The sequence below is a fragment of the Schistocerca serialis genome, chromosome 7 (genome assembly GCF_023864345.2).
Source record: "Schistocerca serialis cubense isolate TAMUIC-IGC-003099 chromosome 7, iqSchSeri2.2, whole genome shotgun sequence".
In the NCBI taxonomy this organism is placed as follows: Eukaryota; Metazoa; Arthropoda; class Insecta; order Orthoptera; family Acrididae; genus Schistocerca; species Schistocerca serialis.
This window is the reverse complement of record NC_064644.1, coordinates 476,616,773-476,633,256: the sequence shown is the minus strand read 5'-3', so window position 1 is coordinate 476,633,256 and position 16,484 is coordinate 476,616,773. Positions and strand designations below refer to the sequence as shown.

The 16,484-nt window shown below is 44.3% G+C and overlaps 1 protein-coding gene across 1 annotated transcript in view; it reads left to right on the top strand.

Moving 5' to 3' along the window:
• The window catches only part of LOC126412386 (polyamine-transporting ATPase 13A3-like), a 419,382-nt gene extending 404,392 nt beyond the window's left edge, over positions 1-14,990 (top strand). Inside the window, exons 17-18 of the mRNA XM_050081962.1 lie at positions 310-565; positions 12,601-14,990. Of these exons, the coding sequence (XP_049937919.1) occupies positions 310-565; positions 12,601-13,610 (1,266 nt within the window). The 3' untranslated portion in view covers positions 13,611-14,990. The remainder of the gene's footprint in view (positions 1-309; positions 566-12,600) is intronic.
• The last annotated feature ends 1,494 nt before the right edge of the window (positions 14,991-16,484 follow it).

The window sequence follows — 16,484 nt, the reverse complement described above, 5'->3', positions numbered from 1 at the left end:
ACTTAATTCGACTACATTCCATTATCCTCGTTTTACTTTTGTTGATGTTCATCTTATATCCTCCCTTCAAGACGCTGGCCATAAGTAGTTCTAAGTTCTAGGGGACTGATGACCTCAGAAGTTAAGTCCCATAGTGCTCAGATCCATTTTTTTTTTTTTTTTTGACAGGTCAATGGAGAAAGCTGAGATGGCATGCAATGCTGTTTCGTTTGTATCTTCTTTGTTTTGTGACGCTATTCGCCCTTGTGTATTCAAGTGTGATAGTTGATAGCCATGATGTAGCATCAAGTGTGGCTGGTGGTTGCGCAGAGCATGCCGTGCGACGGCGGGCTGAGCAACGCGGCGTTCGAGGTGTCGCCCGGGGACGAGGAGACGTGCGTCGGCGGCGGGGGCGGCGCGTCGCCCTACCGGCTGGCGGTCACAGGCCCCACGTGGGCGGCGCTGCGCAGCGCTCGGCAGGACCTGCTACCGCGGATCGTGGCCGCCGGCGCCATCTTCGCGCGCATGTCCTCCGACCAGAAGCAGCAGCTCGTGCAGGAGCTGAAGGAGATGGGCTACTACGTGGGTCAGTACCCCAACCCATTATTCACCACTTCAGTGATCATCAATTTGTTTACCGTGTACTAGGGGCGTTCAATAAGTAATGCAACACCTTTTTTTCTGAAAAAATGTTGGTTTTATCATGAAGCCAATACACCATATTATTCCCCACTCTTTTGTCTACAAAACCCTATTATTCAACGTAATATCCGTTCAATGCGTCTTCCCTACACCGCCTTAATAGAACAGCCTATATGCAAACATAATCAGTCTACCGCTGACGTCAGAGCCAAGTCTTGCTGCGTCAATAACGTCCCTATCATCCACGTTCTGCTTCCTTCATTGGGTCAAACAGATTGAAGTCAGAAAGTGCGAGATCCGAGCTGTAGGTCCACATTCTTAAGTACCCCAACTGGTCGACGACTTTGCCACCACTACCAACAGGGAAATGAATTTGTGTAGCGAAGTGTTTGATTGTGATCCGTTGATCACCTCGAATGAGAGTGTCCGCACGTTCCACCACTGCAGGAGTCACAGCCGTATGCGGCCGGCCATCTACATCTACATCTACATACATACTCCGCAATCCACCATACGGTGCGTGGCGGAGGGTACCTCGTACCACAGCTAGTATCTTCTCTCCCTGTTCCACTCCCAAACAGAACGAGGGAAAAATGACTGCCTATATGCCTCTATACGAGCCCTAATCTCTCTTATCTTATCTTTGTGGTCTTTCCGCGAAAAGTTGGCGGCAGTAAAATTGTAGTCCAGTCAGCCTCAAATGCTGGTTCTCTAAATTTCCTCAGTAGCGATTCACGAAAAGAACGCCTCCTTTCCTCTAGAGACTCCCACCCGAGTTCCTGAAGCATTTCCGTAACACTCGCGTGATGATCAAACCTACCAGTAACAAATCTAGCAGCCCGCCTCTGAACTGCTTCTACGTCCTCCCTCAATCCGACCTGATAGGGATCCCAAACGCTCGAGCAGTACTCAAGAATAGGTCGAATTAGTGTTTTATAAGCGGTCTCTTTTACAGATAAACCACATCTTCCCAAAATTCTACCAATGACCCGAAGATTACTATTCGCCTTCCCCACAACTGCCATTACATGCTTGTCCCGCTTCATATCGCTGTGCAATGTTACGCCCAAATATTTAACCGACGTGACCGTGCCAAGCGCTACACTACTAATGGAGTATTCAAACATTACGGGATTCTATTTCCTATTCATCTGCATTAATTTACATTTATCTATATTTAGATATCGTATAGATTTTCGCGATGTTGTTGTGATGATGACAGACACCTCGCCCAACGACTCACCGTGATTTTGTTTCCTGCCAGGTCTCCGTAGACATTCTGCAAGCGCCTATAAATTTCTGTGATGCTCTGTTTTTCGGCCAAAAGAACCTCAATGACAACTCTCTGCTTGGAACGTACCACCATTACAAATGTCATTTTCAAGGCTAGTTATAGAGCCGCAACCAGTTAGAGCTTCATGAAACTATAAAAGCTGTAACGGGAATATTCCACGACGTCCCACAACCAATTCCGCACTTTTTCAATCAAAATTGGTCGAGAAAACAATGGGTTTCTCTATGTATTGAGCGCCTCTCGTAGATAAGAACGAACAATGCCGTGACGCACTGCCTTGCTCATCTGCTGTCGGTTTGACTGATGGTTCGTGGGAGCAGTAGAGAGTAGAGTGGAATAGGTTTTTTTGGTGGGAATGGAGGGAGGTGGATCTCGATGTAGTAATTTTTATTGTAAGCTTTGAATTGCCAAAGATAAACTCAAATTATCAAATGATAATTAAAAAATTAAAATTAAAATCAACATCAACACACACACACAAACACATAGAAAAAGAAAGCTTCCACTACCACAACATCCCCACCAGAACACTCCATTTCATTGTCATCCTCTACCGCTCCCACGATACGTCTGTCAATTCTACAGCAAGGTCATGTACAGAGTGCAGCAAATAAGGTCGAAATGTACAGATGAGGCATATAATCAATTACTGCCCTATACTGCGTGAAACTCAGCTTACCCTTTCCTCACATGCAAACTGTGGATGAACAACAAATGGAAGATTCCACATTCCTAGATTTCTGGAACGCGTGTACAAGGTGCCCACCCATGATTGTACATACGATTTTCTTTCCAAGATACGTAGTGGGTCGAAGTCTTCTTAAGCAATACACCCAGTACATTGTCCTCGCGGGCTAGTATTTATCAAAGGCACAGGTATCGTCGGGAGTGCCCGCGTGAAGTGTAAAAGGACCGCTGCTATTCTGTACATATATAAATGGTCTTTCGGACAAGGTGGACAGAAGCCTGTACCTGTTTCCTGAAGACGCTGTGGTGTCGTCGTTTAATGATTGTAGGAGGATACAAGCTGGTGTAATGAATGGCAGCTTGCTCTAAATGTATAAAAATTAAGTTAATGCAGATGAGTAGGAAAAACAACACCGTAACTTTCGAATACAGCATTAGTAGTGTGCTGCTTGACACGGTCATGTCGATTAAATATCTATGCGTAACGCTGCAGAGCAGTACGAAACGGAACAAGCAAGTAAGGACGATAGTAGAGAAGGCGAATGGTCGACATCGGTTTATTGGGAGATTGTTGGGAAGGTATGGTTCATTTATAAAGGGCGCCGCGTATAGAACGCTGGTGCGATCCATTCTTGAGTGCTGCTTATGTGTTTGGGATTCCCATCACGTCGGATTAAAGGAAGACATCGAAGCAATTCAGATGTGGGCTGCTATATTTGTTACTGGAAGGTTCGATCCAAATGCGAGCATGACGGAGATGCAGATGAACTCAAATGGGAATCGCTTCAGAGAAAACGACGTTCTTTTCGAGAAACACCAGTGAGAAAATTTAAAGAACCGGCATTTGAAGCTGCCTGCAGGACGACTTGACGATTTGACTGCAACTAACGTACATTTCCCGTAAGAATTACGAAAACAAGCGAAATTTAGGGCTCGTACGGAGCATATAGACACTCTATGCAGTTGTTCCCGCTCTATTCGCGAGTGGAACAGGAAAGGAAATGGGTAGCAGCAGTACAAAGTACCCTTCGCCATGCACCATATTGTGCCTGCGGAGCATGTATATAGTTGTAGATGTAGATCTGGTGCCTACACAAGAACCTATGAACACATAAAAAGATTAGAAAACAAAAAAATTAAGTGGTAAATCAGAATCTTTATATACGAATGCATGGTTTCGCTGCGATATGCACTGATAAAATTCTCTCGAGGTTCCAACCGCGTCAAATAGTTTAAAATCCATGAGCTGTCGGCCGAGTACTCTTTGGCCATTGTCGGGTGCTGACTGTTTCTTGGTTGCTGCTACCGTCCTTAAGCAGCTGCGCTGCCTTCCGTGACACCAGTGTTGCTCGTTACAGCTCCGGAGCGAGCAGCAGTGACGTCACAGAAGGCAGAGCGGCTATATGAGGACTACTCGACAATGGGCGAGGAGTACTCACCCAATTGCTTGTGAATTTAAACCACCTGTCGCGGCTGAAAGCTTGACAGAATCTGGCAGTCACAATCTTTATAATTGCAAATAGTAAGATAATATAACTCTATTGTTAGGAAACATTACATTTCTCACAATAAAATATATATTGACCACTGATGATGCCTAATATTTAAAAGTTTGCTTAAAAATAATAATAAATATTCAGTTGCGGTAAAAAGATAATCTTTGTCCTTATCTGCATGGTAAACCTAACTGAGATAGAATGGCTGTGGATACTACTTTCTTCTGGCTATTATTATTAATCGCATCAGAAGCATCAGATACATTGCACCTGATATTTCACCTCAGTAACAAATGAATGACCACAACTTGAATCGCCACACAGTTTAAAACCAGGAAATAGTCATGTCCACACCACTGCCATGCGCTGATGTAAGCTCTTCCCAAGAACACTGCACAGGGCCTAGTGAGGACAAGAGTACATAGACACACTGGACAGAAAGTTAATTGCCCCCAACAAACAACAAACTAATGTTAACACCACCTCTAGCCCTGATAATGGGCTCAATTCAGCGAGGGAGAGAATCCACAGGTTTCTTTAAACGTAGCACAAGCAGCTGAAAGCACTCATTGATGATTACATGTCATGCAGCTACCAGATCACGAGGATGTTGATTGCTAAGTTTAACTTTATTTTCCTTACTGTCACTGTTTTCAGTGGGTTTAAGGTCAGCTAATTTAGCAGATCAGTCAAAGTACGATAGGATGTCTCCGCATTCGTGAAACCAGGAACGCATGCGTGTAGCGCTGTGAACATGGGTGGCATCATCTAGGAACATGGACGCGACCACTGAGTACTCACCATGAAGTGGTAGAAGAACGGCAACGTTTGGTCACCAATACTGTTGCAACAAAGATCCTAGTTAAGTTTACAGTAACCTGAACAAATGGGCCAAAGCCATGGTACGAAAAACACTCCAAAACATCATAGAACCACCTCTGGCCTGAGCTACACACGCAACATACTGCAGGTTAACGCCTCATTGCGCCATCAGTGAAATCGACGCCTTTTGTCTTTTGAAAAAGAGGCAAATCGAGACTCGGCGGACCTCGCTATACACCTCCAGTCAGCTCTTATCCAGTTTTCGTGTTGTTTGATCTACTGAAGACATGCAGCTTTACATACTTTCGGGGGGCAATGGCTCATTTCACACAGGTCTCCATGCAATGTTCGCTCGGATCTGCTTGAGATGGACCTGCATCCACTGATAGCAGAGATTCCTCTCGGGTTTGGAGCCGTTAGACAAGGTTCTACACTCGTCTAGCTTACAATCTTTCTGCGTTACAGCCGGTGAGTGGTAGAATATTCCTTGTAGGCTTGTCCTTGTAGACACATTGGACAGCCCGCGCTAATACACTAACAAAATATTCAGGGATTGGTTATGCTATGAGTCTATACAACAGTCTGGCACGTGCATACAGCTTCACTGCTGTCACGTGACCGCCTGGTACCACTTCTACATCACCTACAGCACTTCAAAGCGACCAAGGTGCCCTTTTAGGTAGTTCAAGCTACCATTGTATCCAGTTGTGAGTTATTCCAATAGTGAGACCTATCGGTGTTCCTTCGATATTATCCTCCTCTCCAGCTGTGCAGTAGATGTGGTAAAACTGTGCCTAGATTTCAGTAGTGGAGTGCTCGGCTGTATACCTTGAATTCGTTGTGGCCTGCCACTTCACTTCCTATTGGAAGAGGTACAATGACAGCCAGATAATAATGTTTCTCAGTTGGGTTTGGCCATCAGCAGTCACTTATTGATCTGCAGCTTTCATTCAGGACACAGTCGACTTTCTTTTCATGTATTGATTTGTATTATACTAGACTAGCATACTCGCCAGTGGAGAAACCCATTGATCGAAAATCTCGTTTCCCACCACTTCCTTTACTCTGAAGTCTATGCGGAACCATCGATTTTGGAGACTATTTCTGAAGGTCTGAATTAGCTTCAAATCCTCGGCTATCTGAAGGTCAGAATGAAATTACTGATAGTGATGACGCTGTGGAGAGGCTGTAATTTAGATTTAACTATTATCAGGCGATAACCAGGACTGTTAGCAGGGGAGGTGGGATGAACTAACTGTGTAATAGTCAATACAGGTAACCGCTTAGGTTCATTGTGCACATTGTTCATTGAGCACAGGCGTGTACACACAGGACAGGTAATAGTCCGGATAAGGAGCAGCGCTGTTGCTTTTGTGTCTTGCAAAGCAATGTTTACACCGTTCCAAGTAATAAGTACCATCTTTTCTTACATGTGTAAGAACATTTTTCCAGAGATATGGAAACATGCCATTGTTAAACAACATTGTTTCACTACTGGCATCATTTCCAAAGTTTTTGAAAGAGTTATGTTCCCTAGAGTACTATCCTACCTGAGTAAAAATGATATCTACAGTAAATCACATTTTGCGTTTCAGAGGAGTTCTCAAACGGAAAATGTCATTTACAGGTTCACTCACCAAATAATACAAGCGTTAAAGAGCAAAATAAAGATTGCTTTTTTCTGCGAAATAATGCATTTGACTGTGTTACCCACAAAATTCTAATAAAGTAAGGTTTTATGGAGTTGATGCTATAGCCAACAAATGCATAACACCATATATAACCAAAAGGAAAAGTAATAATTTAACCAAAGTAAGCAGGGCAGACTCTTATGCCCGGGGAGTAATCATGTACGGAGTTGCACAAGGCTCAATCTTTGACCCACTATCGTTTCTTGTATACATCAAACATACAATAAACAGAATTAGCTCTTGGACACGATTTTAGTATTTTAGTCAGTCAGGAACAGAACAAATTCGGAAAGACATCAGGCAAGTCACAGAATTTACTCTGTGTATAGGTAAATAAAAACAATGTCACATGCACTGCGCCTTCATTTTATTTTTGGCTGTGGCATACTACACCATTATTAATTAAATATCTACATCTACATCTACATTGATACTCCGCAAGCCACCCAACGGTGTGTGGCGGAGGGCACCTTACGTGCCACTGTCATTACCTCCCTTTCCTGTTCCAGTCGCGTATGGTTCGCGGGAAGAACGACTGTCTGAAAGCCTCCGTGCGCGCTCTAATCTCTCTAATTTTACATTCGTGATCTCCTCGGGAAGTATAAGTAGGGGGAAGCAATATATTCGATACCTCATCCAGAAACGCATCCTCTCGAAACCTGGCGAGCAAGCTACACCGCGATGCAGAGCGCCTCTCTTGCAGAGTCTGCCACTTGAGTTTATTAAACATCTCCGTAACGCTATCACGGTTACCAAATAACCCAGTGACGAAACGCGCCGCTCTTCTTTGGATCTTCTCTATCTCCTCCGTCAACCCGACCTGGTACGGATCCCACACTGATGAGCAATACTCAAGTATAGGTCGAACGAGTGTTTTGTAAGCCACCTCCTTTGTTGATGGACTACATTTTCTAAGCACTCTCCCAATGAATCTCAACCTGGTACCCGCCTTACCAACAATTAGTTTTATATGATCATTCCACTTCAAATCGTTCCGTACGCATACTCCCAGATATTTTACTGAAGTAACTGCTACCAGTGTTTGTTCCGCTATCATATAATCATACAATAAAGGATCCTTCTTTCTATGTATTCGCAATACATTACATTTGTCTATGTTAAGGGTCAGTTGCCACTCCCTGCACCAAGTGCCTATCCGCTGCAGATCTTCCTGTATTTCGCTACAATTTTCTAATGCAGCAACTTCTCTGTATACTACAGCATCATCCGCGAAAAGCCGCATGGAACTTCCGACACTATCTACTAAGTCATTTATATATATTGTGAAAAGCAATGGTCCCATAACACTCCCCTGTGGCACGCCAGAGGTTACTTTAACGTCTGTAGACGTCTCTCCATTGATAACAACATGCTGTGTTCTGTTTGCCAAAAACTCCTCAATCCAGCCACACAGCTGGTCTGATATTCCGTAGGCTCTTACTTTGCTTATCAGGCGACAGTGCGGAACTGTATCGAACGCCTTCCGGAAGTCAAGAAAAATAGCATCTACCTGGGAGCCTGTATCTAATATTTTCTGGGTCTCATGAACAAATAAGGCGAGTTGGGTCTCACACGATCGCTGTTTCCGGAATCCATGTTGATTCCTACATAGTAGATTCTGGGTTTCCAGAAATGACATGATACGCGAGCAAAAAACATGTTCTAAAATTCTACAAGAGATCGACGTAAGAGATATAGGTCTATAGTTTTGCGCATCTGCTCGACGACCCTTCTTGAAGACTGGGACTATCTGTGCTCTTTTCCAATCATTTGGAACCCTCCGTTCCTCTAGAGACTTGCGGTACACGGCTGTTAGAAGGGGGGCAAGTTCTTTCGCGTACTCTGTGTAGAATCGAATTGGTATCCCGTCAGGTCCAGTGGACTTTCCTCTATTGAGTGATTCCAGTTGCTTTTCTATTCCTTGGACACTTATTTCGATGTCAGCCATTTTTTCGTTTGTGCGAGGATTTAGAGAAGGAACTGCAGTGCGGTCTTCCTCTGTGAAACAGCTTTGGAAAAAGGTGTTTAGTATTTCAGCTTTACGCGTGTCATCCTCTGTTTCAATGCCATCATCATCCCGTAGTGTCTGGATATGCTGTTTCGAGCCACTTACTGATTTAACGTAAGACCAGAACTTCCTAGGATTTTCTGTCAAGTCGGTACATAGAATTTTACTTTCGAATTCAATGAACGCTTCACGCATAGCCCTCCTTACGCTAACTTTGACATCGTTTAGCTTCTGTTTGTCTGAGAGGTTTTGGCTGCGTTTAAACTTGGAGTGAAGCTCTCTTTGCTTTCGCAGTAGTTTCCTAACTTTGTTGTTGTACCACGGTGGGTTTTTCCCGTCCCTCACAGTTTTACTCGGCACGTACCTGTCTAAAACGCATTTTACGATTGCCTTGAACTTTTTCCATAAACACTCAACATTGTCAGCGTCGGAACAGAAATTTTCGTTTTGATCTGTTAGGTAGTCTGAAATCTGCCTTCTATTACTCTTGCTAAACAGATAAACCTTCCTCCCTTTTTTTATATTCCTATTAACTTCCATATTCAGGGATGCTGCAACGGCCTTATGATCACTGATTCCCTGTTCTGTACATACAGATTCGAAAAGTTCGGGTCTGTTTGTTATCAGTAGGTCCAATATGTTATCTCCACGAGTCGGTTCTCTGTTTAATTGCTCGAGGTAATTTTCGGATAGTGCACTCAGTATAATGTCACTCGATGCTCTGTCCCTACCACCCGTGCTAAACATCTGAGTGTCCCAGTCTATATCTGGTAAATTGAAATCTCCACCTAAGACTATAACATGCTGAGAAAATTTATGTGAAATGTATTCCAAATTTTCTCTCAGTTGTTCTGCCACTAATGCTGCTGAGTCGGGAGGTCGGTAAAAGGAGCCAATTATTAACCTAGTTCGGTTGTTTAGTGTAACCTCCACCCATAATAATTCACAGGAACTATCCACTTCTACTTCACTACAGGATAAACTACTACTAACAGCGATGAACACTCCACCACCGGTTGCATGCAATCTATCCTTTCTAAACACCGTCTGTACCTTTGTAAAAATTTCGGCAGAATCTATCTCTGGCTTAAGCCAGCTTTCTGTACCTATAACGATTTCAGCTTCGGTGCCTTCTATCAGCGCTTGAAGTTCCGGTACTTTACCAACGCAGCTTCGACAGTTGACAATTACGATACCGATTGCTGCTCGGTCCCCGCATGTCCTGACTTTGCCCCGCACCCGTTGAGGCTGTTGCCCTTTCTGTACTTGCCCAAGGCCATCTAACCTAAAAAACCGCCCAGCCCACGCCACACAACCCCTGCTACCCGTGTAGCCGCTTGTTGCGTGTAGTGGACTCCTGACCTATCCAGCGGAACCCGAAACCCCACCACCCTATGGCGCAAGTCGAGGAATCTGCAGCCCACACGGTCGCAGAACCGTCTCAGCCTCTGATTCAGACCCTCCACTCGGCTCTGTACCAAAGGTCCGCAATCAGTCCTGTCGACGATGCTGCAGATGGTGAGCTCTGCTTTCATCCCGCTAGCGAGACTGGCAGTCTTCACCAAATCAGATAGCCGCCGGAAGCCAGAGAGGATTTCCTCCGATCCATAGCGACACACATCATTGGTGCCGACATGAGCGACCACCTGCAGATGGGTGCACCCTGTACCCTTCATGGCATCCGGAATATAGTTCTTGTCCCACAGATCTGACCAATATTTTTCCCAGCTGGACTCTCTCTGTTCTACTACCCACCTGCCTGTTATTTGGCTGAAAAATCCCTGACTCAAAAATGGCCTCTATTAATTACTAGGGATCATCAGTCTAGTGACTGATTCGACGCTGCTCGCCACTAATTCCATACCATCCTCTTCGTCCCAGAGTAGCACTTGCGCCCTACGTCCTCAATTTTTTGTGGATATCTTGCAGTCTCTGTCTTCCCCAACAGTTTTTTATCCTCTACAGCTTCCTTTAGTACCATAAAAATTGTTTCCTTTCTTTTCACATGTCCTATACTCCTGTCCCTTATCCTTTGCAGTGTTGAGTACACGAGTGTTTCTTCGCTATACTGCCGAGAATCTCTTCATTATCTCATCAATCCACCCAATTTTCAACATCCCTCTATTTCACAACATCTCAGACGCTTTGATTCTCTCGTTTTCTTCTATTTTCGCACTGTCCATGATTTACTACCACACAGTGCTGTGCCCCAAAACGTACATTCTCAGAAATTTCTTCCTCAATTTAAGACCGACGTTTGATACTAATAGACTTCTCTTGGCTAGGATTGCCCTTTTTTCCCGTGCTACTCTAACAAACATCCTTGTCTCGTCCTTCATACGTTATTTTGCATTCATGGAATCGGAATTCCTTACTCTCGTGTGCTTGATTGTCACCAACTTTGATGTCAAGACTATCGCTACTCTCATTTCCTCTACTCCCCATTATTTTCATCTTTTCGTCAGTTTACTCTCAAAAGATATTTTGTGGTCTCATCTTTTCGTCAGTTTACTCTCAAAAGATATTTTGTGGTCTGTGGACTGTTCGTTCCATTCACTAGGTCCTGTGATAGTGCTCCACTTTGCCTGAAGATAGCGATGTCATCAATGAATTTTATTACTGATATCCGTTTACCCTGAAGTTTACCTCCTCTCCTCCTCCTCCATCCCCCCCCCCCCCCCCCACCATCACCACCATCCCCGCGGACTTTGACCCCTCTTTCTGTTTCCGTCGTCGTTTCTTCGATTTATAGACTGAATAGTAGGGTCGAAATACTGTATCGCTGTCTTACACCTTTTTAGTCAGAACACTTCATTCTTGGTTCTACATCACCCGTCTTTGTTTACAGCTTACTCTATTTTTTCCGAATTCTTGCACCATTTCACGCTGTCCACCATCAGTTTACAGAGTGGTCCATTGAGCGTGACGGGGCCAAATGTCTCACGAGATAAGCGTCAAACAAAAAAACTACAAAGAACGAACTTGTCTAGCTTGAAGGGGGAAACCAGATGATGCTATGGTTGGCCCGCTAGATGGCACTGCCATAGGTCAAACGGATATCAACTGCGTTTTTTTAAATAGAAACCCCCATTTTTTATTACATATTCGAATAGTACGTAAAGAAATATGAATGTTTTAGTTGGACCACTTTTTTCGCTTTGTGATGGATGGCGCTTTCGTGAGATATTTGGCCCGGTCACTATCAATGGACCACCCTGTAGATGCAGTACTTTCAGTAGGACCGATCTGGTGATATGCCATTGTTGTGTACTCGGTCTCGTAAAGGGTCATACTGCCGGGAGAGTGGTGTGCTGACCACATGCCCCTCCAAATCCGCATGCAGTGACGCCTGTGGGGTCAGGTTGACACGGCGGCCAGTCGGTACCCTTGGACCTTCACGGCCTGTTCGGGCGGAGTTTAGTTTAGTTTTAGTAAAATGACTAGAGTAAGTTTTTCGGTTACACTTGCCTCGGTGTGGAAATAACGGCGTCCCCTCCCCGACCCCCATCCCTACGACCCTTGACCCCTTTTTATGGTTTCTATCGTCGTTTCTTCGACTTAGACTGAATAGTAGGGTCGAAATACTGTATCTATGTCTTACACCTTTTTAGCCAGAACACTTCATTCTTGGTTCTGCATCACCCGTCTTTCTTTAGAGCTTACTCTATTTTTTTCTGAATTCTTGCACCATTTCACGTTGACCACCATCAGTATAGATGCGATCTGGTGATATGCCATTTGTGTGCAATGACTACCGTCCTCGTAAACAGACATACGCCAGGCAGAATGGTGTGCTGACCACACACCCCTCCATATCCGCATGCAGTGAGGCCTATGGGCTCAGGGTGACACGGCGGCCGGTCGGTACCGTTGGTCCTTGATGATCTGTTTGGGCAGATTTTGGTTTAGTTACGTTTTGTTATAATGACTAGAGTTCACATGTGCCTTGGAGTGCAAATAACGGGGTCCCTCTGCCCGCAGCCATGTGCGGGGACGGAGCCAACGACTGCGGCGCGCTCAAGGCGGCGCACGTGGGCATCTCGCTGTCCGAGGCGGAGGCGTCGGTGGCGTCGCCGTTCACGTCGCGAGAGCCCGACATCTCGTGCGTGCCGCGGATCGTGCGCGAGGGCCGCGCCGCGCTCGTCACCTCGTTCGGCATCTTCAAGTTCATGGTCGCCTACAGCATCGCCGAGTTCACGTCGGTGGCGCTGCTCTACGGCATCGACAGCAACCTCACCGACTTCGAGTTCCTCTTCATCGACATCTGCCTGGTGGTGCACTTCGCGCTCACCTTCGGCAACACGGAGGCGTTCGCGGGGCCGCTGGTGCCGGAGTCTCCCATGACCGGCCTCTACACCATCACGCCGATGCTCTCCCTGTGGTTGCAGGTGCTCGTCATCGTCGCCGGGCAGACCGCCGGCTTCTACGTGGTGCGGTTCTTCCCCTGGTTCGAGCCGTTCGACTTCGCCAAGGTGCAAACCTACGCGTGCTACGAGAACTACGGCGTCTTCTCGGTATCCATGTTCCAGTACATCATCGCGGCGATCGTGTTCTCCCAGGGGAAACCCTACCGCAAGTCGGTGTACACCAACCGCTACCTGCTCGCTTCGCTACTCGTTATGACGGGCGTCTGCGCCTACATAACCGTCTACCCGGCCCGCTGGATCATGAACTTCCTCCAGATCAAGCTGCCGCCCGCCTACGACGTGCGCGTCGTCATACTCTGCATGGCCGTCGTCTCCTTCGTCGTCGCAATGTTCCTCGAGAACTTCGTCGTCCAGTACCTGGTGTTCAAGAAAGCCCGCGCAAAGTTCTCCGTCTGCGGCCCGAAGGGTTCGCCGAAAGCGAAGCTGATCGAGGAGATGCGCGAGGACATCAGCTGGCCTCCCATCACCAAAGAAATTCCCCCCATCACTATGAACGGGACCGCCCCGACGACGTACAAGATCGATTACAGCTCCGGAGATACTACCGCTCAGACGAAATTATGATTTTGTCGGTGGTTAGTTTTTTATTAGACGGCTGACTTAGGCGGTTAGACAAAGCTTTATTGTAGGTAGTGTCAACACTGCTGGAAATAATTCACTGAAATAAAATAAAAATATCTGAGGGTCGTCGAGAAAATCCCGTTGTTGTACTGGTGGAGAATGTACAAAATTCGTATTTACTTAACTTCCGTCCACTATCGTAAGGAATGCAGAATGGTGCCACAAAAGATGTAGAGCTTGCATAATTTGTACATATGTATATATTTCCCACGGCATTAATTTTTTACTGTCGTATTAGATACATCTTCAGATTTGAACTTTCTTCCGCGTGTAATATTCTCAAAATACGCTGCAGTGTGTTCTAGTATTCTGATTATTATTAGGAACATCCAACCTAAAAAATCTGAGAATGTGTTCTAGCGATTGTTGCCAGATTTTAAAGTTGATGGTGTTATAATGCAACAGTTTGCTTCTGCTCCTTACAACTGAGTGCCTACGCGGTGTTTCTGTCAGCTAATGAAAAAAAATTAATTAGTAGACAAGTTCCTTCATGAAAGTTCCAATTTTGGCAGACTACCGAAAGGTCAATAAGTTCCATACAGAGTACAAAATAAGAGCTGTTTATCTCTTGTTGACAGAATGTTTCACTTCCTATTTGTGCAGCGTTCAAGTAAATGTTAGACTAGTTCCTTGAAACATTCCCTCTGAATTGAGCATAAAATTTGTCTAGAACATATTAAGAAAGGCAGGAATAAGTTTTAATGGTGGGTGATCTGATAAATCTGTGTAATGGTTATTTTGTTGCTCTACATCAACTGCTGCGATAGGAGCCACGTGTGTCTGTTTCGTGTAAAGTATGTTTATGTTTTGTGTTGCATAACGCAGATGTCTGACAGCTGACTGCCATGCAGTCAGTCACATGACAGCTGAATATCGATGTTAAGAGTCTTGTCTTATCATATGTATTGGCATCACAGCGGTGAATCATTTAGGAAGGTTGTGAGGTGATACGTATCAGTATTAGTTCATTTTACCTTAAATCTGTACATCCTCTGAGCTTCAGGAATACAGTATATTTCCTATCACGCTATTGACTTAATTATTTGATAAGCACAATTGTCCCAAGTATTTAGAAGAAGGTATTATTCGCTGAAAACCTTGTATTGTGACATTTTCTGTCAATTTGCTGTGTTTCTGTTCTAATTCGCTGATCTGTTTGTCTTCAAAGCATATAAACAGGTACAAAAATATATGGTACCCACGTCATTTTTAAGTATGCAACTTAACTGGTAAATTTCTGAGGTCAATGACAATGTTGTCTTCAAACCACGATTGATATTTTTTCGTTACTATTATTAGTTTATAAGAAATGCAAATTACTGTTGTTGTCTCATGTATAGATTTCTTACTTCATGATAACAAATAAAAGTGAACGTAAAGGAAGTATTCATATTTTGTGTTTAAAATGTCTACCCTGCAAGATAAAAGAAAAGACGCAGTAAGATGCACTGCGAAGTTTCAGACATAAAATAATGTAAACAGATTTAATACATTGCCATTCTATAGTGACTCCATATCAAGTCCTAGAAGTTAGCTAGTGTTGTTTTCAGACCATATTCTGACGTACCACAATAGCAAGTCAGCAATCACGCAAACTACTAAGACATACAGAAGAAATTCCACTAGTGGAAAATGTTTTCAGTTTCATCAGTTACGCAGAGAGTATTAATACCGTTACACTGAATTAACTCGAGACACATTGTCTGTGGAGAAAATGGTTCAAATTGTTCTAAGCACTATGGGACTTAACATCTAAGATCATCAGTCCCCTAGACTTAGAACTATTTAAACCTAACTAACCTAAGGACATCACACTCATCCATACCCGAAGCAGAATTCTAACCTGCGACCGTAGCAGCAGCGTGGTTCCGGACTGAAGCGCCTAGAACCGCTCGGCCAAAGCGGCAGTCTATCTGTGGAGACATTAAAGTAATTTTCTGTTAGGCAGATATTGACGAACCCTAGAGTTTTTAATGTTCGGCTTCGGATTACTTTTCACAACAATAGAAGGAGGACATCCTGCAAGAACCATTCACAGCTTCTTATTAAATGGAGCTAATTTCAATGAGTGGTATGTAAAAGCAAAAATGGATTCTTTATCTAACCGTGGTGGTAAATGTAAATAAAGAAACATACTGATCAGTTAAACGTAGACTGTCAAATCAAAATCCTGTAGTATAACAGAACAGTCAATAATAATTAAATCAGACTGTTCGGAGAGAAAATCGAAAAGAACGCGGCTCACTGGTCACAGCACTGCAAACAGCTGTAACTGTCAAAACTGGCCGGTATCTCAGTGGGCAAACTTCCTACATTCCCATAAATTAAACTTCAGAGTAGACTGCCAGCGGTGTGTGATTTTCAATTTGTGCTTTAAGAATGGTGGGGCTTCACCAGCTGAAATATCTGTTGTCACTATGTACTACCCCACCACCTCCTCTTTACGCAATGCAGATGTCCAAGGAAGACTGTAAAGTATCATTTGGTGTGGAAGGATTTTTTATCAACTGTAAATTATGGTCCTACAGGCTTCAAAAGCCTGGTGGAATAGTGATGCTGTAATTTAATTTTGTGACCACTGTTTATTACAAATCTTTACACAAAACGAGTGCAGTAGTTGCACTGAAATATAACACGAACATGTTTAATAACATCCTACTCACTGATAAATTATCACAAGGACATGAAACAGTTACAGGTAACTAAGGTTGGCACAGATTCAAGATAAAAAATCTATAGGTCGGTTACTACATTATTAGCACACTGATCTGTTTCGCGATCTGACGTCAGTGATGGTGTTCGTAGTGAAGGGCGTCT